At 39.6% G+C, this 23,917-nt stretch overlaps 1 protein-coding gene across 2 annotated transcripts in view; it reads right to left on the reverse strand.

Moving 5' to 3' along the window:
- Nucleotides 1-754: 754 nt before the first annotated feature.
- Nucleotides 755-23,917, reverse strand: part of PI4KA (phosphatidylinositol 4-kinase alpha) — a 54,052-nt gene continuing 30,889 nt past the window's right edge. For both annotated transcript variants that reach the window (XM_056504066.1, XM_056504068.1), the window contains exons 20-55: nt 22,951-23,059; nt 22,304-22,440; nt 21,306-21,439; nt 21,059-21,141; nt 20,717-20,787; nt 20,475-20,599; nt 19,955-20,036; nt 19,258-19,341; nt 18,813-18,902; nt 18,210-18,329; nt 17,870-17,962; nt 17,347-17,503; nt 16,945-17,072; nt 15,554-15,712; nt 15,176-15,327; nt 14,559-14,666; nt 13,701-13,828; nt 13,501-13,620; nt 12,775-12,854; nt 12,447-12,640; nt 11,633-11,723; nt 10,683-10,850; nt 10,068-10,121; nt 8,751-8,871; nt 8,329-8,458; nt 8,141-8,211; nt 7,234-7,306; nt 6,973-7,043; nt 6,277-6,386; nt 5,584-5,688; nt 5,000-5,125; nt 4,558-4,678; nt 3,743-3,902; nt 2,815-2,904; nt 2,532-2,615; nt 755-1,429 (exon numbers count right to left, since the gene is read on the reverse strand). In XM_056504066.1, coding sequence (XP_056360041.1) covers nt 1,378-1,429; nt 2,532-2,615; nt 2,815-2,904; nt 3,743-3,902; nt 4,558-4,678; nt 5,000-5,125; nt 5,584-5,688; nt 6,277-6,386; nt 6,973-7,043; nt 7,234-7,306; nt 8,141-8,211; nt 8,329-8,458; nt 8,751-8,871; nt 10,068-10,121; nt 10,683-10,850; nt 11,633-11,723; nt 12,447-12,640; nt 12,775-12,854; nt 13,501-13,620; nt 13,701-13,828; nt 14,559-14,666; nt 15,176-15,327; nt 15,554-15,712; nt 16,945-17,072; nt 17,347-17,503; nt 17,870-17,962; nt 18,210-18,329; nt 18,813-18,902; nt 19,258-19,341; nt 19,955-20,036; nt 20,475-20,599; nt 20,717-20,787; nt 21,059-21,141; nt 21,306-21,439; nt 22,304-22,440; nt 22,951-23,059 — 3,981 coding nt within the window. In that variant the 3' untranslated portion in view covers nt 755-1,377. The remainder of the gene's footprint in view (nt 1,430-2,531; nt 2,616-2,814; nt 2,905-3,742; nt 3,903-4,557; nt 4,679-4,999; nt 5,126-5,583; nt 5,689-6,276; nt 6,387-6,972; nt 7,044-7,233; nt 7,307-8,140; nt 8,212-8,328; nt 8,459-8,750; nt 8,872-10,067; nt 10,122-10,682; nt 10,851-11,632; nt 11,724-12,446; nt 12,641-12,774; nt 12,855-13,500; nt 13,621-13,700; nt 13,829-14,558; nt 14,667-15,175; nt 15,328-15,553; nt 15,713-16,944; nt 17,073-17,346; nt 17,504-17,869; nt 17,963-18,209; nt 18,330-18,812; nt 18,903-19,257; nt 19,342-19,954; nt 20,037-20,474; nt 20,600-20,716; nt 20,788-21,058; nt 21,142-21,305; nt 21,440-22,303; nt 22,441-22,950; nt 23,060-23,917) is intronic.

Raw genomic sequence — 23,917 nt, forward strand, 5'->3', positions numbered from 1 at the left:
AGCCTTGGGGGTTGTGTCACCCTCAGCCCTCGGGCGATGTCCGGTGTGTCCCCCCTGAGCCCTCGGAACGATGCCCTGTGTGCCCCTCGCCCCTGAGGGCTGGGTGTGTCCCTCAGGGCTGGATATGTCCCTCAGGGCCGGGTGTTCCTCACGCTGGGTGTGTCTCTCAGGGCCGGGAGTCGCTCAGATCTGGGTGTGTCCCTCAGCACTGGGTGTGTACCTCACGCTGGGTGTGTCCCGCAGGGCTCAGGCCGCCCCTCCCCGCCCCTCACGCCGGAGCTCGCGCTCGCCGCAGCGGCGGGGGCCACCAGGGGGGGCCCCGGGGCCCGGCCCAGGCCTGGCACCCATTTCTTCCCTGAGGGTACAACCCGGACACTAGGGAAAAGCTCCCAAAAAGGGAAAAATCCCCCTAAAGAGAGGGGAAAAAAATCCCCTAAAGAATGGACAGTCCCTGCGTTGAAGAGTCCATGTAAAAGGACAAGCATGTAGAAAGGGGGAAAAAAAACCCCAAAAGACCTACGTCTCAGACCAGAATAGAGGTCCTTAGTCAGCAACACTGGGGAGCTTTACCTTGATCCTACATTCCAGCTCTTGCACTAAACATTTATTTTACCAGTAAAAAATGTCACTGGAAATGGATGAGCAGCTGAAGAATAAATTAGATTTCTCTATTAGAAAGAAAGGGCATAATATAATGAACAGTACACAAATGTGCAGAGTGATGTATATATACTACAAACATTTGCAACAGACACGAAGTCTAAGGTCTTTTATTACATTTTATAGATTAAATATATCTTCAGTAGAGTCTTTTAAAACACACAAAAGGAAAAAATACATTCTTCATGTACATATGAAATACTGACCATGTAGCAGGGACCATGTACAGTGCAAAGTATGAACACAGCTACAAAGACATGACCACCTTGGATGATTATCAAGCTTTTTCTACAGTAAAATTGGGACAAGTTAACATTTCTGTTTCCAAAGAGAAATCCATACCCTTCCCTTCAATGGCATTTTGTGAGATTGTGCAGGAAAGATACTATAAAATCCTTACATTGCATGAAAAATTATCCAACTCCTCAAGCTTTATCACTTTCACACATTTATAACTGTAATACAATTTTTATTGTGATTGCAACCCAACTCCAAAAATCCAGGGAAAAAACGGTAATATACATATAACCTGGTAAAGAGAAAGGAATGAATCAGAACTGATTGTTGCAATAATGTCCAGGAAACATGTATCCAATATGTACACACACATACACAGAGGGTGGGAGATACTGAGGTGTGACAGAATATCTGTTTGTCACAAGTTTGGAGTGAGGGCACGGGGTTGCACATTTCACTTCGGCAGTGGATCTCTAGTGTCTAGTAGGGGATGTCATTCTGGTAGTACTGGATCATGTCATATGTTCTACTCCTAGAGAAGAAAAGCAAAGCCAGAGGTAAGTAAAAGTCTAAAAAACACTGTACCCATTGTCAAGAAACATTCATCAGAATCCTACAGAAACAAAACATGGGTGAAAGAAATCAGCTGCTAATCAAAACTAGCCCTCCATTCTTTGAAGGCTTCGTGAAGGCCCAGTTACTGTTACAGACAGCACAAAACATCCTGTTCTTGTTTAAAATAGTTTTAGAAAGTATTTCCACACTTCTCAGTGTGACAGCAGCATCAGCAGCTTGGATCCTGTGTTTGGATAAGCCACAAGCACATCACATGGCATTTGCAGTTTGTTTTAGGAGAAGGAAATGCATAATGAATGAATCAGGATCATCAGGGCTGCATGGAGACATGATTATGTGGAAATAAAAGTCATCTTAATTAAGGAGAATGCTATTAATGAAGATAAAAGTTTTCAAAGCAGGGGAAATAAGAGCATTAACAGCAGCATCTCTGATGAGTGACTGAGCAAACAAATCTCAGCTTGTTACAGATAACTCAATTATCCATGGGCAGAGCTTATTCAGGTCACAGATTAACAAAGCCACATGTAGAAAAGCTCAAGCTTGTCAGAACTAAGCTGGTGCTGGCCATTCATATAGCAGTGCCACTGCCTTCAACCCTCCCCCCCCCCCCAACATTATTCTGAGCAGGTGCACTAGCAAGCACTGGAACATCCATTCTGGTGGGGCTGTATCTGAGCCACTGAGTGGCACTGGTCTCAAGCTGATCCCATATGGAACTACACAAGAGTTTGTATTAGACTCTCCAATATATCCCACAGAGTTTGCATTACCTAGCATAATAAAACATGCACGTAAGATGTTTAAGCATTATATTAATTCATTAGAATAAGCAGCCTTGCTATTTGACCATCCTGGACTTAAATCTTCCTTCCCAGCACAAAACAGAGCAGATGCAGCACATACAGAAACAAAGCTGCTACCCTGCACTAGCATCTGAATTATCAATGACCCAAAAATTTTTGGTATCTGACTGATAAAACTCTACTTTTCAGCTCTGTTCAAAGCCTTATGGCCTTCCTTTAGCTGTAGGGAGAAAACATGCATAGAAGCCAAACCTGTTACTGAGGAAACAATTCTGGATGATCTTGATGATGAAAGTTGCAGCCTCCCTTTCAGTCATGTTGGGGCTGAACCTGTGCCTATATGCAGAAAATTACAACCAAATAAGAGAAAATTAGTGAGATTTCCTTTGGACATGGTACAAATGTGTCTTTGCACAAGCTCAGCCAGGTGTGATTTCACTTGCTGCAAGTAAATACTTCTTGTGAACCACTTGGTACAAAATGACATAACATTTTAATAAAAACGTTTTCCAGTTCATATATATTACTGACTTACTTCAACAGCTTGATTGTCTGCCCTCGGAAACAGGGCAGCCCTGTATCCAACATCAATGTAACCAGTGAGACCACAGCATCCATGTAAGGCCTAGAGAAAAAGAGAACAAAAAAGAGCACTCATACTCCTGCAGCCTTAGCAGGTAAAGCAGACAAGCTGAGGAGTTCAACGAGCTGCATCCCACCTTTTTCTGTAATTAAATCAACACAGATAATCCTCTTACATTTGCTGGGGAAGCTACACCATTGTTTGCAATCTGTCACTTTAATTAAATGTCACTCCTTTATGCTGGACTGTCAGATACTCAGAATGCTGCAAGATGAAGTCTCAAGAAGGATAATGAAAAGAAATGCTTTAGCTAACAACATTTCTTTGGCGTCAGAAAGGTGAAGCAGTGCACCAAAATAGTACAAAAGGCTGAAACCAGCAACACCACAGGAACATACTATCTTTTAATCTTAATTACTCTGTGTAATTCTTTGCTACATCAGCCGAGCTTCCCTTCTCCTTCTTGTCCTCTTGCTCAGAACATTGATTATCTACCAGGCTATTACTCTGCTACCTGATTGACAGATTTGCTTTGCACAAAAACTTTGTCCAGACTGTTTCCCCTCAAGGAAACAAAACGATCTTGACTCCAAGACAGTAGTTTCATATTGTATTAACAGTGCACTAAATTGTGTGCTGAAATGTGTGAAACATCGCATTTATAAATTGAATATATAAAATTTTAAATTATAAGCACAGAAAAAATACCACAAAGATAAGCTGTAAAATAGCAGGATTATTACATTTCAGAGTTTGCAAGATGTACCAGGACAGTCAACAGTCTCAGACTCCCTACAAATTAACATAGGTTACTATTTATATTCTCATCTGGCTTTGGGCATGCAAGAACTTCCACTGTGAGCAGCTAAGAACATCTTACCTGACTGCCAGATAGCCTCTGACACACATCTCCATAAACCATTTGAATGGCGTTGCCTCCATTTTCCCTCCCATTATCATCACCATCTCGTCAGTCAGTTTAATGTCAGGCTCCCAGCCCAGGTTTCCACCAGGTGAGCTTTCAAACATGAACCCAAAATCTGTGCACAAAAGATAGACTGCCTCATAAACTTCGTCGGTTAACTGTGTGCCGTTAAAGCTGATGGAAGCAAGACGGAAGCAAGAGAGGTGGATTGCATGTAAACATTTTAACTTCAACTGGAAAAAAGCTTTGGTGAAGTGAAAGAATACCGACAAAAGCATCATCATCATGACACGACAACAGATGTTGTTTGAATGGTGATATCAAATAAACTGCTGAAATATTTGTGCAGTTCCAGAAAAAACAACGCTAAAGCAGAGGTTAAAGCCTCATACAATTATACAAATTCACTTGTCAAGTTTAATTCATACCCTTATAGTGATGAAAGGAATCCAAAGGCACATTTCTATAATTACACACATACACACATGTATCTATGCATGAGTACATAAACAGTGTCATCCATACATATGTGTGTATAAACTTTCCTGAACCTGACAAAACTTTGCAGAGCTAAATTTACACAGAAGCAGCCAACACAAACACACAACACTTGGCACGAAGGCATGAAAACCTTTCAAGTGTGTTTACAAACAGTGAAATCAGTATATGGATGGATCTCAAAGGGGAAAAGGCTCCTTGTCTTGTATCAGCAATACTTAGGAGCAGAAAGCAAAGGTAATAACTGACATTCAGAGGTGCATATAACTGACCAATATGAATGATGTGTCCCTGTTTGTCCAGCATGATGTTGCCATTGTGCCTGTCTTTAATCTGGAGCAGGAACAGAAGCAGACTATAGGCAGCCATACTGCGGATGAAATTATAGCGAGCCTGTACAAACAACAAGTTAAAACAAATCAGAACAACTTACAGAATTTAATAACTCTCCATCAGGAGATGAGACAGATGAATAAAGCTTTTTTCTTTTTTTCCATTCGTGACTAGTTTGAAGAGATGTCCAATGACATTCTCCATACTTCTATAGCTGCAATTACTTCTTTAGCTAACTCACTAATAGCTAAAAATGGATTATCAGCATCAGGAACTAGGTACAGCATTACAGTAGTCATTATGCAATTATATGTCATTATTTCTATTAGAGAGAATGTTTCTCAGTTGATATTTCGCTGTGCTTGCCCACTCATATTTTACCTTTTGGAATGCAAGGGTAGACTCATCTCCATATTGCCTTGTGAAATAATCATACATCCCAAAGTCTGTTTGCCTGCCCAGCTGGTCACGGGATGTGCAGTCAGGAATGCACTCAATAACACCACACTGGAGGGGAAGAATAAGAACAGGTTTGTAAAGCATGCTCTCAAATATATTTTGTTCATGGCTCTTGGCAGTCATACAGGATTCTCTGGTAAATGTGGGGGAGCCTATACATCACCAAATACAGAATTTCTAGTTTATTAATTAAAAAAAAGTATATCCTTACTTTTAGGATTTCCATGTAACTAAGACAAGCTCTGTGACTTTCCACTGCTTTGCACAATGTAGTCCCAGAGATCAAACAACAAACATTAGCAAGCAGTAAAATTTCAGAGCCGAAACCTTCAGAAAAGCAGGAAGCAGAAAAGGTAAGACTCTTCCTACTGCTGACACTCCAAATATTTGGCCTAAGTGATGTAGGCAGTACTTCCTTGTAGCATGGAGTTTTTATGTGTGCTGGAATAAAGTGTTTTTGATTTAGGAATTATTTTCTACAGCACTACAGTTAACAGCCTACTTACCCCAGGAGCTGTGGCCACCACTCTATACGGAAACACAAAAAGATCCAGGCCTACCAGCTGAAATATGTTCTTGAAGAGATCGATGATTTGTAAAGCTAACATGTCCTGTCAGACAAGAAAAAAAATGCACAAACATTACAGGGGTTACAGGTCATAAACTGGATTATAAATATGCTCTGAAGAACTCTGAAGTGCACAGTAAGTTAAGCAGGTGTGTAGATGTGTACTTGTTCTATGGGGGAAATCAAAAAGGGAACTGATAAATGCTGTGTCAGTGGGCAGCAAGCAACATTGATGATTTAACAGCTGACCTAAGAAAGAACTGCCTATCACCCTTTGATAAAAGGGCTACTTACAACTCTAGGGATAATAACCAGCATTCCCTCTTAATCAATCAAACTTCAATGTACAAGATCCCACATCAGGAACTACTTCTATATTACCAGCAGCTCAACTGAAAAATAAACTGTGCAAAAATTTTTTTAAAGCTTGGTAAACCTGTCTTGACAGAATGGCTTTTATTTCCAAACCAGAATTTCTCTAGGGGTACAACACAGTTCTCCCTCTCAGTCCATAACTAGCAGAGATTACCAAAGTTCCAAAGAACAATATTTCTATACAAAAATTAATTTTCTTACGCATTATCCCCTACAAATCTGTCTCCTCTAAGTGCAAAGCCTGATAGCTTTGTACCTGTCTGCAGTCATCGCCCACTTTAAAGATTGCTGCCTGCCAGCAGATTTTCTGACTGTCCTCATCCTCTTCTGCACTTTCATCGATGGAGTCAGAGCGACAACGCAGACCTGCAACAAGAGAACCAAGCAAAATCCAGACATGGACTTTAATGAGTAACCTTCTATCATGACAAGCCCTCTTCACTGAAACCCACAGCATTTCACTGCAGGTGCACCACAGATATTTCTGCCTTACAAAGTAATCGTCATAAGATAGTTCCCTTTGTCTACTGGAATTAGAACATCTGCAACCAGCGTTCATGATTTACCTGATAAATGCCTGCATTGCATTGAGCTAGTCAGCTGGAGACTCCTACAAAATGTTTTATGAAAGAAAAACTGCCAAAACCTGGATTTTGCTACCATCTAAAAACCCAGAAAAGGCCAGTGATTTCTATTTTAGTCTAAAGTAATTATTATAATTTCTTCAAGAGCTCTATGTGGCTTGCTTTCTGGGACTTAAAAAAGATTTAAGTTTTCAGAATTTTCTTCTCTCTTCCCTTGATTCAGTTTAATTTCTCAGCTAAACCATGGCAGATAAAGTTCAGCACAGAAATAATTTTTCTGCAGTGGTAGAGGTCACAAAAACAGGCAGTCTTAAAGGAATTGCTGACTATTAATTAGTAGTATCAATGATTAAGTTGCAGTTACTAACCTTCTTTTTCAAGCTCACTGACTCCGCATCGTTTCACTTTAAATTTGGCCAGATAGGGTGCTTTTGCTGCACTAAATTACAGTAGGAACAAAGATGATGATGATTAGTGCAATTAGCCAAACAAAAATTTAAAGAAAAATACTTGAATATCATTAACTTAATAAGTATATGTGTGTGTGTGTGTATATATATATATATATATATATAAATATTTATATATAAATATTAAAAATAAACATAAATATAACAAGAGCATGGTACCTCTGCATAGGAGTTCCTGATTTGTAATCAATATCCAGAACAATTGCTTCAGGATTGCTGGGCAAGTAACAGCCTGCAAAACAGAGCAGACAGTTGAGAACAAGTCCACCAGCTAGTGAGACAATGCAAGTTGGACAGTAACTGATGTCAGTGTCTACAACTTCACTGGATAGTTTTGAATTAATGTTAGAGAGAAACTGGAGATTACAGTCTGTAAGCCATGAAGGATGTGGTATCCTTTGCATTAGTGAGAGATTCCCAGAAACTATAAAATCCAGTTTTGAGCCAATGCTGTAGAACTTGTAGCACAGAAGGGTACAGAAAGGGCATCTCTTATAACAGTCCTGAATCAGATGAGGCAGCAGCCCCAGTGCACTGGGCAGTGCCTTCAGACACCAAAACATGGTAGAAGGTTTGAGACCTGTTAGAGGTCAGGAAAAGCTTTCAACAAACTCCGTTTTAAAGAGAAGATTCAGGCTGGGAAAACATGTTTATTGAAAGGATCCTCAGATAATGACATTTCAAGGGAATGCCTGATGGGAGAAAGAGGAGAATGAAAGGAAGTGGACATGCTTCATTCTTGAGATAACAAAACCTCTCAAAAATACCACATCTTTTTAAAAAAGAAGGTGGTAAAAAACAAGGGAGTTTATTTATCCTTCCTCTTCAGATATACACTGCTACTTTTATTCAAGATATACATCATCTAACTTGCTTTTGGTTAATATAGAAATGACTGAATGGGCAAAAATATTTTAGTTTTTTTCAAGAGAGAAACAACTGAACAAAAACAGCCACCAGCACCAAAACCGAAATCTCTACAAGCTGCCACTCATTGCTTGCAGAAAATAAATAATCATGTTGAATGCAAAAGCCCACAATTTTATACAACTAAATCACATCTTACCAGGCTGCACTTTCACCTCAGACAGAGCACTCAAACAAGCTTTTTTTCTTTCATCTCCTTTAGGGAATGGCCTAGAAAGATGAATTATCTTTTAATTACCTGCATATTATATATTACTCTACACACTAGCCTCAAACTTGTTTCAAACTTACACAAACAGATCACAATCTCTGAAGTACAATACTTACTTGATAATGGCTGAAACATTGGTGATTTTATTAAAGAAATCAAACTCCCGTTGGTAGAACTCCTTGGCTGGGCCAGACAATGAGCCAGTTATCTCTTCCACTAACTGCTCCAGAAGTTCCCCAATGTCAGCTGCATGAGAAAAAAAGGAAGCATCTGTTTTATTTCAGAAAGTAAAATTATATGTGTGATGGCCATAGGCACTTTTGGATAGCATTCAGAAAAAGGTACTGAGGGAACCAGCACTCTGTCTCTCTTGACAGACTCTACCAGGCACTGATGTAGAATGGGCCCTACCTCTATAAATAAAAGAGAATTTCCCTGCTAAAAGGATTCTTCCTGACAAGCAAGAAGCAGGAAGAAAATTTAGTCTGGACTAGGAAAAGGAACGGAGTCAAGTCAGATTATATTTTAAAGTACTCACGATCTTTTTGATGTCCTTCTTCATCCAGGTAAATATTAGTTTTCATGTTCCAGATGAACTGGTGAGCCAAGAGCTGAGATTTGGAAGCTGCCCACAGGATGTATTCCCTAACGTAACCCATCTGCAACCATACGCAGAGCAGTAAGGATCAAAGTTCATTACAACTCTCAGACTCAATATTACTGCTTCTGACAGCCATTCTTCCAACTTTCTTCCAACCTAGAAAGCGTTACATGGATGGAAAGAAGACCTTTGCACTCACGCTCACTTTGCTAAGAAGACATGAATGACAGTGTTTTTAAAAAGGCAGTGAACTGATCTTAAACTGTTTTCAGCTTTGTTACTGACCTATTCTGTCATTTCCCAACCTCTAGGCCATTTTCCATCTGTTATTTTCAGATTTCAAATCTCTTTGAACTCAGAGCATCTTCTAGTATATATACAAAGCATAGTGTAACAGGGACACTGGTCTTGCCTGGCACTACATGCTCCTGTAATACCAGAAATCTACATGTCATGCGCATTGTACAGGTTGGTGGCAAGAATTGAATGTGCTGACACAGTTCCACTGAAATTCTGGAAAGAAATATAAAGTTTAAGTGTCCAAGAAAATCACACTCCTTCCGACAGCCACATTCCCTTTCCTCTATCTGCAACTACTTTTGTAGTCTGTAGGTGTTCCTGAGTTGTTGGATTGCTATTAGCAGACAGGTGTGTGATGTTCATGCTCTGCATTGCAGAGTTCTCACAGAATAACTATAATCAGTCCCCTACGCTATAGGATAGGAATATGTTCATCTGAAAATAAAGTACTGACCATAGTTCACTGACTTGTTGGCAGGTAATATGATCCCACATCAATGATCTCTGAACTTGGTTGCCAAGCTTTACTTTGGCTTCTGCAAGATGAAGCTGAGATCTGATTTCATATGTGTAAAGGAGCACCAGTCCTGGATGTCTTCTTTGGTTAACTCCACAGCAAAATGATTAAAGGTAATGGTTTAATTTCATTACTGGTTGTCTTGTGCAGACCTCCAAAAGTTTTATTCAAACAGAGTCCTCACCTGGGGCTTCCCATAACAAAATCTCTTTCCTGACAGATGAGGTACATAGCCTTTCTCAAGTTTATCTGTTCATAAAAGAGGTGTATGCAAAGCAGCCAGCCTCCAGAGACAATAATTTTTCTTCTATGTATTAGATATAGAATAATAGTAAGCAGCATTAGATTACACTTAATTTTTGTTTCATTTATGCTTTAAATCTAAAAGCTGCATTAAAAATATGTTTTCTTCACGTGCATCTGATGAATAATCTCACCTTGTCATACCGCAGTGCCTGAACAATCTGTGGAATGTAGAATAAAATGGCATCCTGAAAGAGATGGGATGGCAGGGTTTTACTGTTTTGTTTTAGTAGTCAGAAAGGAAGATGAGTCACATACACAAAGAAAAGCTCCTTTCAGTTAGGTGATAAACAAAATCCCACTGCCTCTTTATTTTAAACTATGTATGCAACTCTATCAAATCAAAGTATTATACTGTTTAGTTACTCCCTTCAAAAATATCATTAATCATGTACTTCACATCCTAATAATCTTTCAGTCCTAATAGAAGTCTGACAAGTGCTAAAAACCAGCTTTCTGCTGCCTTAGAAGAAACAACTTTGTCATTGAGAGAAGAGACAAAAGAGAAGATTTGAGAAGGGCAATCTGAAGAATTCAGCTCAGTGTCATTTACAACAAAGCTGCAAGTACATGTGCCAGTTTTACATAGGACAGTCATCTTCAAGTTTCCATCCCACTCTGTTACATTCTGCAGTGTGCTGTGCCCATTTAGCACATCTCTCCATTACATTAAAATGAAACTTGTGGCCACAATGGCCAGGACCATAACTTCACCTGGAGTGTTAAGGCTTTCTTGGAACTCTTCTTACCGGCGGGAAAGACCTCAGGACTTTAACTCCGTACTGGGCTGTCAGAGGATGAGGTGGATACATGCTGGAGAAGTAGGACAGGCCAGTTGGAGGATCTGTTGGTGCCCAGCACAGAACGTGGCTGAGCTCAGGTGCATCAGCATCAATCGTGTGCCAGGTAACCAGGTACTGAAAAAGCAGGTCAGACATCAGGGGTTCGTAGCACTCACTTATGTGTGGGTACGACACAACAGACAGTGATGCTGTCATCTAGCTCCCTCCAACAGGGCAAGTGAAATATGGAACATTTTTTTAAACAAAACTATGGCTGCTTTATCTAATGCATTTTTTCCCCACAGAATCACCTCACCTCCCAGAACACCAAATGAAGTTACTAAAAGCACAATCCAGGGGTTCTTGCACAAGGAGAAAGAGAAAAGGATGAGTCATTTTGAAAGGGTAAAAAAAGGTTCCATTTTCCTGCCTCTATTTTACAGGTGATGTATAGAATGCAGCTCTGACAAGACTGTCCCTCAAGACTGAAGTGCTTCACTGCAGATCAGCATGATGAGCCTTCCTAATTTCCAGACCTTGGCCTCTGGACACACAGAAAAGGTTATGCTTGAAATAACTTCAGCAGCACTCATTATGGCTTGGTACAGTGATCTTTTCACTTATTATGCAAAAGGAACAGAAATGGTGGCTGTAATGCAAGTGATGAGTTTTGAGCCATTTTGTGTACAGTGAGAATATCCAGAAGCAAAATGTACATTAGCTAACTGGCTACCTCACTTACTGCTATGATTTTCCCCTCAGCACCCTATTTCCACAGCTGTTCTGTCATTCTCTCCTACCAGAGATATGTGTAGCACTAGAACATACACTGTGGTAAGTCAAGACTGTATTTTCCAATATATCTGAATGAAATGGGCTTCCTGGAGCTCTGTAACAGTAAAAATATTCACAAGTACCTTTATTGCCTCAGGAACATCACTAACAGCTCCCGGGTCCAACCGGACCAGACGGGTCACTTCTGTTCCAATAGCTTCAGTGTTCTTAAACCTAAGGATAACCAGGAACACAATAATATTATTAGAAAATTTTGATGGCTTCTTCTATTTATGTGAAGATGAAGACAGTAGAAGGCAGATAACTATATGCTCAATAAACAAATAGTCCAACTATGAAATAATGTACACCAATATGCTGTGGAAAGAGGATTCTGAAACAGCTGGTCCTCATCCAGTGCTTTTGCATAAACCAGGTGTATTTCAGCCCACTTCCACTAGTGGATTCTTGGCTGAAATATTCTGTCTGGGATTCTACAGCAACCAGTGTACAGAACTCTACTTGGCAAAAACTATCACTGTTGTAAGGGGGAAAGAATTTCCTTTCCCTTCTGGAGCCAACTATGCTAATTCTCCTATAATACTATCGTGCAAGCCAATATCTAACTAAAACACTGCATTCCAAGATACTTTTAGCACTGCTTAAGTGCTATGCTTGCTAATGGGCTGAATGCTTTTAAAAACAAACCTGATTTCTTCTGATCAAACACTGTCTAAGCACTGGCAAAGAGCAGATGGTAGGAAAGGCAGTTGGACTTCATTAGTGACTGAGCCAAATGAGTCTATTAAGTAATCTAGTTCTTTTCAAAGGTCTCAAAGAGTTGTCACAGTATGCAAAAGGCTGCAACCAGCAGCAAGTGCTATCAGTACTTACTGTAAATACTCAACTTCTAAGGCAGCAGTAATTGCATCAGTTGTTTCTTTTGAAATATCTCACCTGGTAGGCAGCTGCACAGCAAGATGAGGAGAAATGCTCCAAGCCAGATTCACATTATCCTTCCACTGCTTCTCACTAAGACTGATGTATTTAGACCTCCAGTTTGCTACACTGCTCTCTCCAGTTTGATCCAGCTCTAGTTCAGGGGAAGACAGTGGATTGTACCATGTGATCAAGCGTTCTATCTCAGTAGCCTGAGGGAAACAGGAAAAAAGGGTTTTCTGGAAGAAGGAAAACACTCCCAATCTCATACTTCAGTTTACATATCCTGCAACAATAAGAGGGTCTTAGAAATTCATGCAGTTTGCCCATCCTTCTGATGACTCACCAGCAATGAGAGCAGTAACGTCCTGCGCTTCATGTAGTACTTGTGCAGCTGTGTTCCCCTGTTCGTCTTCTTGGACATTCCTGGAGTAAAGGATTAAAAAGTTTTCAGTGGCTTTTTTTCAGTAGGTTAAACTGCACTTTCAAACTGTCCACACCTGGAAACATGAACACAGAAGAACTGAAGAACCACAGGACACCTGTAACTTAGATCAGGGTGGTGGCAGGAAGTCAGCACTGCAACCACTCATCGTGCAGGTGTTCTTTGAATACCTGGAGTACAAAAGGCTACAGAGATATTGTAGCCAGCAGTGTATTCACTTTAGGAACATGACAGTCAACTAAAAAGAAAGAGCACGTAGCTTTAAAACAGTACAAAACCACAGTCCATGTCACTCTGCTCTCCCCAAAAAAGCACTAGGAGCATGTTTTCACAAAGCAAAAAATTTCCTTACAGGACTTCAATACATCTTGACCTCTTCCTCTTGACTTATTTCTCCTACACAACAGAACTGAACATTCTACCAAAAAACTCTGGTGATTTCAGAACTTCCCTGCTTGTTACCAGTGAGACTTTTTCTGCCTTCGTTTTTCAGTATTTGTCACTGGTAATTAAATGCCCTGCCAAAATATGAGCCTGAAGTTTAAGGTAAATATTGACTTTAAATATCTGAACATAAACTATGCTGTAAAATGGGCTGTAATGAGCTGGTTACAATCAAAAAAATACCTGATTTTTTAGATATGGTTGACATGCCACTGGACAAAGGGTAAGTATTTATCCATCCTTGTGTAGCCTGTTGCCGAGATCCAACATTGATATCCAGGTTGCTCCTGGTGTCTTGATTATCTAAGAACAGAGCACAGATCTGATGTAGAATCCAATCAAAGAAACCAGACGCTTCTAAAACAGCACTTAAAGGAACTCACCAGGTGGTACAAGTTGGCTGGCAGTCAGATACTTCTTATCTGAGAACATTGCTGTCCAAAACTTGATCAAGATGCTGATATCCTCACGGAGCCTCTTTTCTCCTTGTGTAGGGAACTTTGAAGGACAACTTGAAGAAATCACAAAAAGAATGTGATGTTGAATGCATTGAGGCGGGGGGGGGGGGGGTGTGCGAAACTCCTAGCAGTCAAAAACCCTCACCAACCTAATCAAGTAGTATCTTTTATTCTGATTGAAATCTACAAGGATGAGACCACACATCACTACATTTTATCCTCATGACTTTATTATGTCTGACTGAAGAGCACAAACTTCCAATTATAATTGAAAATTAAGGTAGCAGTCTGTCAGCATCCTGGATTCATTTGAAAGTTAATGTTAGGACTGACTGACCTCCTCACACTCAGACATTCCTATTAATTAAATTTTCTTTTGTGCCTGAGTCAAATGTTGAAATGATCAGATTCAGTGTGGCTGTATTTTGAGAACAATGAAACTGTATTTCAGCCACACACACTCTAACAGCAGTTCTTTAAACCTTATAAATCTAGATACAATTTTGAGCACCGAATACACTTCAAAATAAGCAAAAAAGGGAAAAGAACAGAAACATTCCTGCTTTTAAAATCACACATAAAATCTGAAACTAATATCGAAGCCTCTTTGAGATAATATATGAACTATACTAAACCACAAGACATTTTTCTGTTAAAGTGGGTAAAAAAGGAAAGGAAGAAAAATCACTAGAAGAGAAAGACAGCTGCTGCTTTGAAGTATCACTGAAGGTTCAGGAAAAACACAAACACATTTTCAGTGCGTTGTTTCAAATAAAAGAGCACCTGAAGTAATCAAAGGCAGTTGAATAAATCTTTTCTCTCAAAACATTTCGGATAGTTGCATTTGGAACCACATCAGCATGCAGCAAAGACAAACCCAGGGTCAGCAACCTAAAAAGCAAAATATAGAATGGAAATGTTGGCTCTCTCAAAATGGCGACCAATACACCACCATGCAAACCACAGCTACAGCTATAACTGTAGCCTGAGAAGTATCTGTTTCAGAGCTCCTGGCAACCTGTTCACATTGTCATCAGTCTGTTTCAAAGCTGTGGCTGCTGAACCACAGAAAGTGAAAAAGCCTTCAATCACAAAAGGTGAAAATAACTGATGAAGCAAAGACTAGATTCATTACTAGATCCATGATGTGGGCAATTCACTATATGAAATCATCCCATGACATTTCCTGAAACATCAAAAAATTACTTCCAAGCTGAAGTGATGAACTTCTGCTTTGAAAACAGAGCTTAGACTGCATCCCTGGAGGCTTTTAAAGCAATTCTCACCACTTGAAGCCAAGGACAAGTTAAACATGTAGTGTCTAGTTGTTTTCTTCCATCTCCCTATAATCAAATTTCTTATTTCTGTGATTCCAGGAGAAAAAGCCCAAAAGCACTCACTTAAATCGGGGCCCGATGGCTGCCACGTGCCTGTTCAAGCTGCCTTTCGCCCCCCCGATGTTCAGGGACAGGGACCGCTGGAGCAAGCTGGAGAAGATCTCGATTTGGTCAGAACTGCAGTATTTGGCTATTTCAAACCTCTGCACCAAAAACTGAGAAAAAGAGACAGACATACCATGCCTCCTTTGACCTTTCTGAATTTCAAACCCCACTCCCAGACTTCTCTGTTTCAAACACTTTTCTCCCCCTCAATGATTATGCTCATCTAAACAGAGTCTCTCTCTCCTGGCTGTGAGCACACAACTCCAGTCCTTTCCCAAATCACAGCAACTGGAAATACAGACTGCCACAGGTGGGACATTCAGAAGAAATACACACCTCTATCCAGATGTAATGTGGGGTCACCTCTGGTGGAGAGGGCCTTGGCTGGCTCTCCTCCGAGGCTGCTAATGGATCTGCTTCCTTCTGCTCTGCAGAAAACAGCCCAACTTTCTGCTCCACTGTCATTTGCCAGGCTCCTGCCATTTCCCGCATGAACTGCAAAAAGGAAGGTGTTTCAAGAGCATCTTCTTATATGGAAAGCACAATCTTTCCCCACAGCACACACAAGAACCTACTACATCAATTAAAATTCCCTGCAGTGCTGATGAAGAGGCAGAGACAAGCCTATCACATCTGACAGAAAATATTTGTCTCACATACTACATAACAAAAGGAAGAGAGACTCCCTCAGAATCTCAGCTAGTAACAGAAAGACTAAAGGCAGAAGCAGCCTGGCACTGTGTTTTGCTGAGGAGACTGAACTGTTAGATCAGCCCATGCCATCCATCCTCCTGCTCTGCTACAGGCTGCTGCCTCCCACGTGAGCCCAGCAGAGACAAGCACATGCCAGGTTCCTGTGACCTGGAAGACACAGTTTGGCCACTGAGCCCACTGAACACACTCTGGCTGATCGAGCACAACATAAACATGGCACATAATCCAGTTTTGCTGATTCTGTTCATAGAAGCAGCATCCTGTGTAGTAATGAGACTGAGCAACCAAGGGTGCTTCTCTGTTCTCCTCAATCAGAGACAAAGACATTTCCCCAAATGCCCAATGGAAAAAAAAATGAAACTGATACTCAAGAATTTAACCACTGAAACCTGCACGTAAACTCAATTAAGTAAATTCAGATGGATGATTATCTCCAGCAAGTGAAACATTTGGTGCTCTCTAAGCAAAGCAATTACCAGAGGCCGTTTTCTCAGCTGTGTGGACTGTCACTACACCATGCTGAGTTGCTTTATTACTATTACATTGATTCCCATCTCAAAAAAATACAACTGGTATAGCCTCTACAGGATTAGGACATTTGCAAGCCTATGTTTTTATGTAAAGGTACAATACCAGATACCAGAGGCTGATTAACGAGCAGGGACACTAATTTCTCTTTGTTTTAAAGCACCATTCTATAGTTTGTGATAATATAGAGTCAATTTATGAACAGCTCAGCCATCTCATCAGCAAAGTAAATTCTACAAAGGGGATTCTAGCAGGCTTCTTTTGCTGTAACATTTATGCTTTTGAGAAAGGTCTGCTTCCCACAGTCCATCTCATGAGGGTGCTCAGACTTTCAACAACACAGGAACAGAGACTTCCTGGCAGGCTAAAGTGATTAACAGTGCATTTAAACATCCCTGACACAGATTCACAGCACCTGTGAACCTCTCAAAATCTTCACTCTTCCCCCTCAGGGGCAGAGAATGAGTAGTTAAATCGCTTCCTACCGGCACTTCTATTCCATTCTTGGCAGCAAGCAGCCACTCCCAGCAAGCAATTGCTGTTTCCATGCCATGTTCATTGAACATTCGCAGGGGTCCCCAACACAGATGATGAAGGAGCTGGGCATCACAGTCTGAAACCAAACATTCACTCAGATTTCTCCAACAGAGCAACTGCTTTCCACATCAGCATGAAATTGGTGTGCACCATAGGTAATAATCAGTTCCTAATAATAAATAGCTTCTGGTTTAAGGAGGCTGTTCCCCAATATAAGCTTAATTGAAAAAATTCAACATACAGTTTTGCTGCAAGTTGATCCATACTGGATTGGTATATAGATAGTTTTTGTAGTTTATTATTCTTGGCATTCACTGTCAGAAAGCAGAACTCCATTTGGTTTTCATTACCTTTGCTGCTTATTAGCAGTGCAGTCAACTTAAACATGGCCTGGGTATAGAATTCAGTGTTGCTTGATTCAAGAGCAGCATTCAGGTCTTTGACCATAAGTTTATTCAGGTCAGATGCTCGTCCTGTGGCATTTGAGAACTGAATCATTCCAGAAACCTGTAAAATTCAGGGGTGTTTTCAACAGAGGAAATATTTTTAGGAATCCATTTAAGTACTGGTCATGTGCTGTTTGGGGAGCTCCACAGACAGAGGCATCTTTTGTTACTACTTTACCAAATCTTTAGCTTTATCTGCAATCTAATCTTTAGCTTTATCTAATCTTTAGCTTTATCGGCAAGACTAACAGTAAAGTGATCTGTTTAATAACTAGGAAAATTATACTCTTTATCCTGAATGGATTTAGAGACTATGTTCCATGTAACATAGACCCATACACCAGTATAGGTTGAAAGGACATCATTCCCTGAGAAGTGATGTCAGAGCTTCTGGACACCCCACATCCATGAGAAATCCTGTGCTTACCTCTCCTGCATAACGGTTGCGCAAGTTAAGAGAAGCCATGAAGTTGGAGTAGTCCTTCTTCACACAAGTTGGTCTCTCAGTTAGCTGGGTTGCCTATGGCCAGACCACAACAAGGTGTTTATACTGTTCATGTCAGATAATTTGTCTTTTTATCTTTGTATTCCTTCACCTATGTTTTAAATTTCCTTATGCTTGTAATCAGAGTAGTATCAGGACTGTTACAACAGTACCAGGACTGACCAAATCCTGTGAGGACTGTAGGCACCACCAAGATCCCTCCTCAGCCTTCTAATTTGTCAAGGTCTCTCTGCAGGTGCACAAAGGAACAAACAATACTCACGCCCAGAGTGGTGTTTTGCCTGTTGTAGCCTGCAAAGTGCAAAACGCTTTCCGTAGCCATGGCCAGTCCAGTGTGCTGGGACAAGCCTGATACCCAGTTCTGATGTTTGTTTAGGTACTCCTGAAAAAAAAAAAAAAAAACAACCCCAAACTCCAAAATACTTGATTATCTTCAAAACAAAGCAGCTCATAAGCAAGTGTTGCATCACTGCAAACTATGGGAAACTTAATTATACACAATTGTGACAAAAGACTGTCTCTACTTATCTCTTCTGGGCATTGCTCTCCTGGCAATAAGATTTTCTGAATGTCCTCCTAAATACACAAAGAGTAAGACTCCTATATTCAAAATTAATAAAGTTATCATGATAAATGCTTAAAGGCCGTGCTCTTGTCTTAAAAGAATCACTTCTGACAAAAAAAACCCTTACAAGATGAAGTGTTTTGGACTACATGGAAAAAGGGAATGTAATTAGTTGTCCTTTCACACAAAGATAGAATCACTTGAGGCTCCTTTTTTTAGGGGAGGAAATATAAACTTCAGGTAGATTTGCAGTGTCCAAGATCTGCAAAAATCAAGTTTTCACAGAAGTAGGCCCATTACCTGCAGATGAGATTTTGTAACAGAGGGAGCCCATTTCATTGCCTCTTGTAGAATCATCCCACAGCGTGCAGCAAAGTCCTTGACTATACTCTAGAATAAAAACCATCAACACAATCAGTAAAATACAGGACATTTAACATGAGGCACTGAGTCTAATGGTGTAATAAGTAACATAGGGAGCAAGAGAATTACAGCAACATGACACAGTTAAAATTTTCTGTAACAGTTGAATGTGCTCTTGGTTAGGAAAGAACTGTCACACTTTAAGTCAAGTAAAATAGTTAAATTCAGAAAAACATAAATACTGTGTCATATCCTATTAGAAAACTCTTACCCAAGGAAGTACTTTTTAAAAATGACCATTCAGAGCAGCTCACTAATTTATCTCCAAGCTATAAAAGGAGGCATTATTTCATTCTTTGATAAATCAAGGAGGGCCACTCACCTCTCTGGCTTCGTGTGTGTCAGGGACTGTTATTCTGTAGGGAGCATCAGGAATGTCATAGTATGGTTGGTCCTTGTGAATGTCCTAAAACAATTAATTATCAACAATTATCAACTCTCAGTAAGACAAAATTTATCATCACCTGACACTAACACAACAGGTAGCAAACAAGAAGCCTGATTACCAAAACTTTTTTGCTAGCATTTGCTCTTAATTTGAACAGCTCTAAAAGAAACTGTTTGTATTCCAGTTTGATTTTTAGAATATATAATTTCAAAAATTCAAAGCACTCTCCTCAACATTTAGTATAAAAATAAAATTCTTTAAAGCATTTCCATCTTCAAAAATTCTAGCATGTAACAGATTCAAGAAATATGGATACACATATACAGACTGGAGAGAATACAATCTGAAGACTAATTTATAGAAGACCAAACCACAAACCAGAAAAAACCACCAAATTTTCATTTCAAATGAGACAATTCAACAACTATAAACCACATCTGACAACTTTTTAGCACTACTTTTACTACTTATGAAATAGGGTTGCGAAGATAATTCTTCCTTCACCAAATTTAAAATTATGATTTTATCAATCTTAGTAAAAGGAAAACCAAATTACAAACTCAATTAAGTATCAAATAAATGCAGAACAAACCAAAGAAAAAAAAAAGTTCTAAGAAAGCCAAACACTTACTGCACTAAGAGACAGAGACAATGTCTGCAGGATATCTAGCATAGTCTTCAGCACAGTTCCACTCCACAGCAAGTGAGGAAATCTAGAGCAAGACAGAATTCAGAAACACAATAACCATGGAGAGCTGATGAAGGCCATTATTTTATCAAGGCAGCTGCTCAAAGAGCCAGATTTATACATGCCTAGGTAAGCTCATACTCAACAGAAGCCACAAAGACTGCCATAGCTCACAGCAGCCTGGCTTTATCCAGAGCCAAAAGCTGAGAAGAGCTACTGCATAGGAGCTGAGATTGCATTTCCATCATGGGAACTTTGCTTTGCTCCACCCATGGCACTACTAAGCAGACATACATTTTAATGTGTGGGGGTTTCAGAGCTCAGGCTAAAAATGCTACTGAATGTAATTTTTCAAAGAGATGTTTCAGCAGAAGTACCAGCCTAGAAATCCACTTGACCAGTGTAATCAAGTACCTAAGCAACCACTAAATTGTGAAAAGAGAAACATGATATCTATACTCACTTGTCTACCAGACCAGATAAGTATTTGTCTGCAACTCTCCTGATCCTCTTGTGAATGTGGTTGAAATTCACCAGCAAGAATTGAGCATGTCTCTCCAGCTCTTCTTCATTCTCCTTAGTTTTGGGCTAAAAAACATGCCAAGGAGAAGTCTGAAGCTCTTAAAGGAACAGACAAACTCACTTTCATAAACTGAAATGAGAACATTTATGCAAATTCAAAATTTTAGTTTCCAGGTAACCTACTTTATCAGCCATCATTGACAGGAAAGCTTCAAACACCTTATCAGCAACAGCTATCACACACTGCATCATGCCTGAGAAATGGAGAGAAGTGACAGGTTTCGTTGTCAAAATTACATTTGTTTTATAAACCAGGCTTAACAGTTTAAAAGTGTTTATGTTTACTCAGCCAATATTAAACTTGTTTCAAAACAAAACCAGTGTTCATGGCAAGAATAAAGCAGCAGCAATCTGGTGAACATGATATTTTGTTACATAGCTGCTTGATTTGTTTCTGCTTTGCAGACCTGGAGATAATTTCCTCATGCTTCAAGTTGAGAGGAAACCTAGACAGGTGAATCTTACCAGATTTGTCTTTCTGAATTGCTTTATCTTCAAAATAGCAAAACATGACTTGGAAGCGATCTTGGTCAGTTGAACGTAGCACTCTAGGGAAGGAGAGTTTTGTAAGTTGGGATGTTCAGGGGGTTTGTTTATTTGTTTCAGTTCTTGTTTATTTTAGATTTTGTTTCAGGGATCTACTGATAGTTTTGTTTTAGGGTTTTTTTTCCTGCTTCATAAGTGAAAAAACTAAATATAGATAAACATATACCTCATGTACTCTAGGCGGTAAACAGAAAGGAGATAGGTAGACATGGCAAAGTCCAACTTATTGATCAACGCTGACACTTCTGGAGGAGGATCCAACAGATTGATTATGGTACTCCGTAATTCATTTAATTCAGCCTAGAAATGAATCCATTAAGTTATCTAAACTGGGAGTCCTATATTAGTTTGTGCTTTCAAACATGCATTCAGCTACTTGCTAACATTTCAACCTTCACAAACAATATGTCAGGCTGCTTGTGCCTACAGACTCAGAACAACTTCCCCTGACTCAAGTCACAATGCTTCAAATACAGAACAGAATTAAATTTGAAATCAAGCTTCTGGCAGAAATAATTGCTAATTCCCATGCAGTTATACCAATGAAGAAATTCAATTCCTACACTAAATGCATGCAAGTTTGACCAACATCAGCACTGTCCAGCTCCCGACACTTCATGTACATGTGCCAGTCTTTGGTGTCACAGAACTACATATCTAGGCACAATGAAGATTTTCTGTATTATTTGGGAGATTTCATAAGCCAAAAAGAGCCTTTGGGCAAAATCTGTCCTGCAAAGTCTATCCTGCAAATGCTAGGGAGAGAGAAGAATACCAGTATCAAGCCAGAGCAAACTTAACATTTCTTTGAAAGCCTAAACGTTGTTTCCTTTCAAACTTGGTTGTTTTTCTTTTTTAATCAGTGCAAGTTTTGTTGGATACAAAATGGATGAAAAAGCACTAAGAGGCTTCCATCTCCACAAAGACTTAGTTTCTGCACCTAATCAAGGTGGTGTAGCTACCCCTCTAAATAGTTGTATTAACAAGCCAGAAAACTGACCCCAAATCACTTATGCACTCTGATGTCAGAAGAACAGTGTAAAATTGCTGCTTTTCACTAACAGGAGGCAGGCTGAAAGGGGTGCTGTGCTATTTCAATATATCACATATATTTAACACTGGCAGACATTATGGAAGGAGGAAATAAAAGAAATGAACTCCTACAGAAGTCACAGTATCATTCTTCATGGCAGAATTGTACTGCAGAACAGACCGGAGTGGCTCTTTGCTGGGAAATGTGAGTAACGGAGACTTAGTGGCAATTTCACACACACCTTCGTACCATTCTTCTGGCCAAAGACCTGGAACAGAAGTAGAAATAGGAAGGTGGAATGAGGGATTAAAAAAAAAAAAAAAAATCAAGTTTCACAAAGTTACTTGCTTTACCAAGCTTTGCACTACTTCTAGGGCAGATTTTTCATGCTCTTAAGCACAGACACTCAACACATGTGATCCATGTTCCAAACTTAGTCAGTATGTACAGGTGAAGTTTTTACTTAATTACCATTATACCCCATGTGTCTTATCTTCCATTTCAGGAATCTGGCTATCAAAACTCTTAACTAAGGCTATTAACTTAGAAATAAAATTAAGTACAATTGTACTGTGCTGAATCTGATAACAAAACTGCAAAGATTTAAAGAAATCCCACCAGAGAACTGTCATGTAAGCTGTTTGCTTTGAAATGTCCTTATGCCTGCAATTTGTTTTCCAGCTACTTCCAGCTGTGAATGGTTTGCACAGAGCTGTGTTTAGATTTATCAGAAGTTTAAATGTGAGCAGCAACGTTGTCCTCCTAGAATGCAGACTACCTGATCCTTCCACAGCAAATCCCATCAGCACTGAATACAACCAGAAATCACGGAACAGCTTCTGTAGCCTGGGCTTGGCCTCCTTGATGGGTGGCAAGCGTCTAGTGAGCTACCAAAGAAATAAAAATTAACATTAGAAAATGATGGGAGTTAGAATAACTTAAGTCCACACTAAGGAACCAATTCATTTATCTTATTTACTATGATTTACAAAGGTAATATTCTTTGTCACCTATGAAAAACTAGTGTTATACTGCTATATTATTATACTGAAGGAATTGAGTTCTTTTTGGAGAGCTGAAAGGCTAACTTTGAGATGTCTGAAGTAAGAATCTCCTTTGTTTTACACAGGAATAACACCATGCTGATACAGCAACGTCTGAGGAGAATACATAATATTAGTATACTATCCACTGCAGGGAGAAAGAGACCACATGGTCCTTTAAACTGTGCTGTAGACAATGCCATGCAGCTCTGCTTCAGTGTAAAGGAACTCCAAACAAAATAAATACTCATCAAAAACACTTCTGGTTGCCATTGTTTATCAGCTTTGTGGAAATACATTGAGGCACCAATTGGGGATCTTTCATTGTTTGCACCCACGCACCGAATGACATCACTTCTGAAGAATTTACTATCTAAACAAGCAAGTAAAAAAACATTATTTTCAACACATGTATTAAAATTCTCTGATACTTTTTGCACAAACAGCTGCCACCACCAGAGGAGCAGTATATCATCTCAGCCAACATGATATATAATTTTAGATAAATTTATATAACAAAGATCATAATGTGCTATCCTAAAAGAAGTTAAAGCACAGGCAGTGTATAAACTGCAAAAGAAATTGTCCATTAAACCACAAGCTTTATTCAATATGACTGTATATTACTACTGTAAATTTTATTAACAAAACATTACATTCTAATCTAGCTTGAAGAAGTTTTCTTTAACCACAATAATTCTC

This window comes from Oenanthe melanoleuca, chromosome 15, assembly GCF_029582105.1.
Source record: "Oenanthe melanoleuca isolate GR-GAL-2019-014 chromosome 15, OMel1.0, whole genome shotgun sequence".
Taxonomy (NCBI): domain Eukaryota; kingdom Metazoa; phylum Chordata; class Aves; order Passeriformes; family Muscicapidae; genus Oenanthe; species Oenanthe melanoleuca.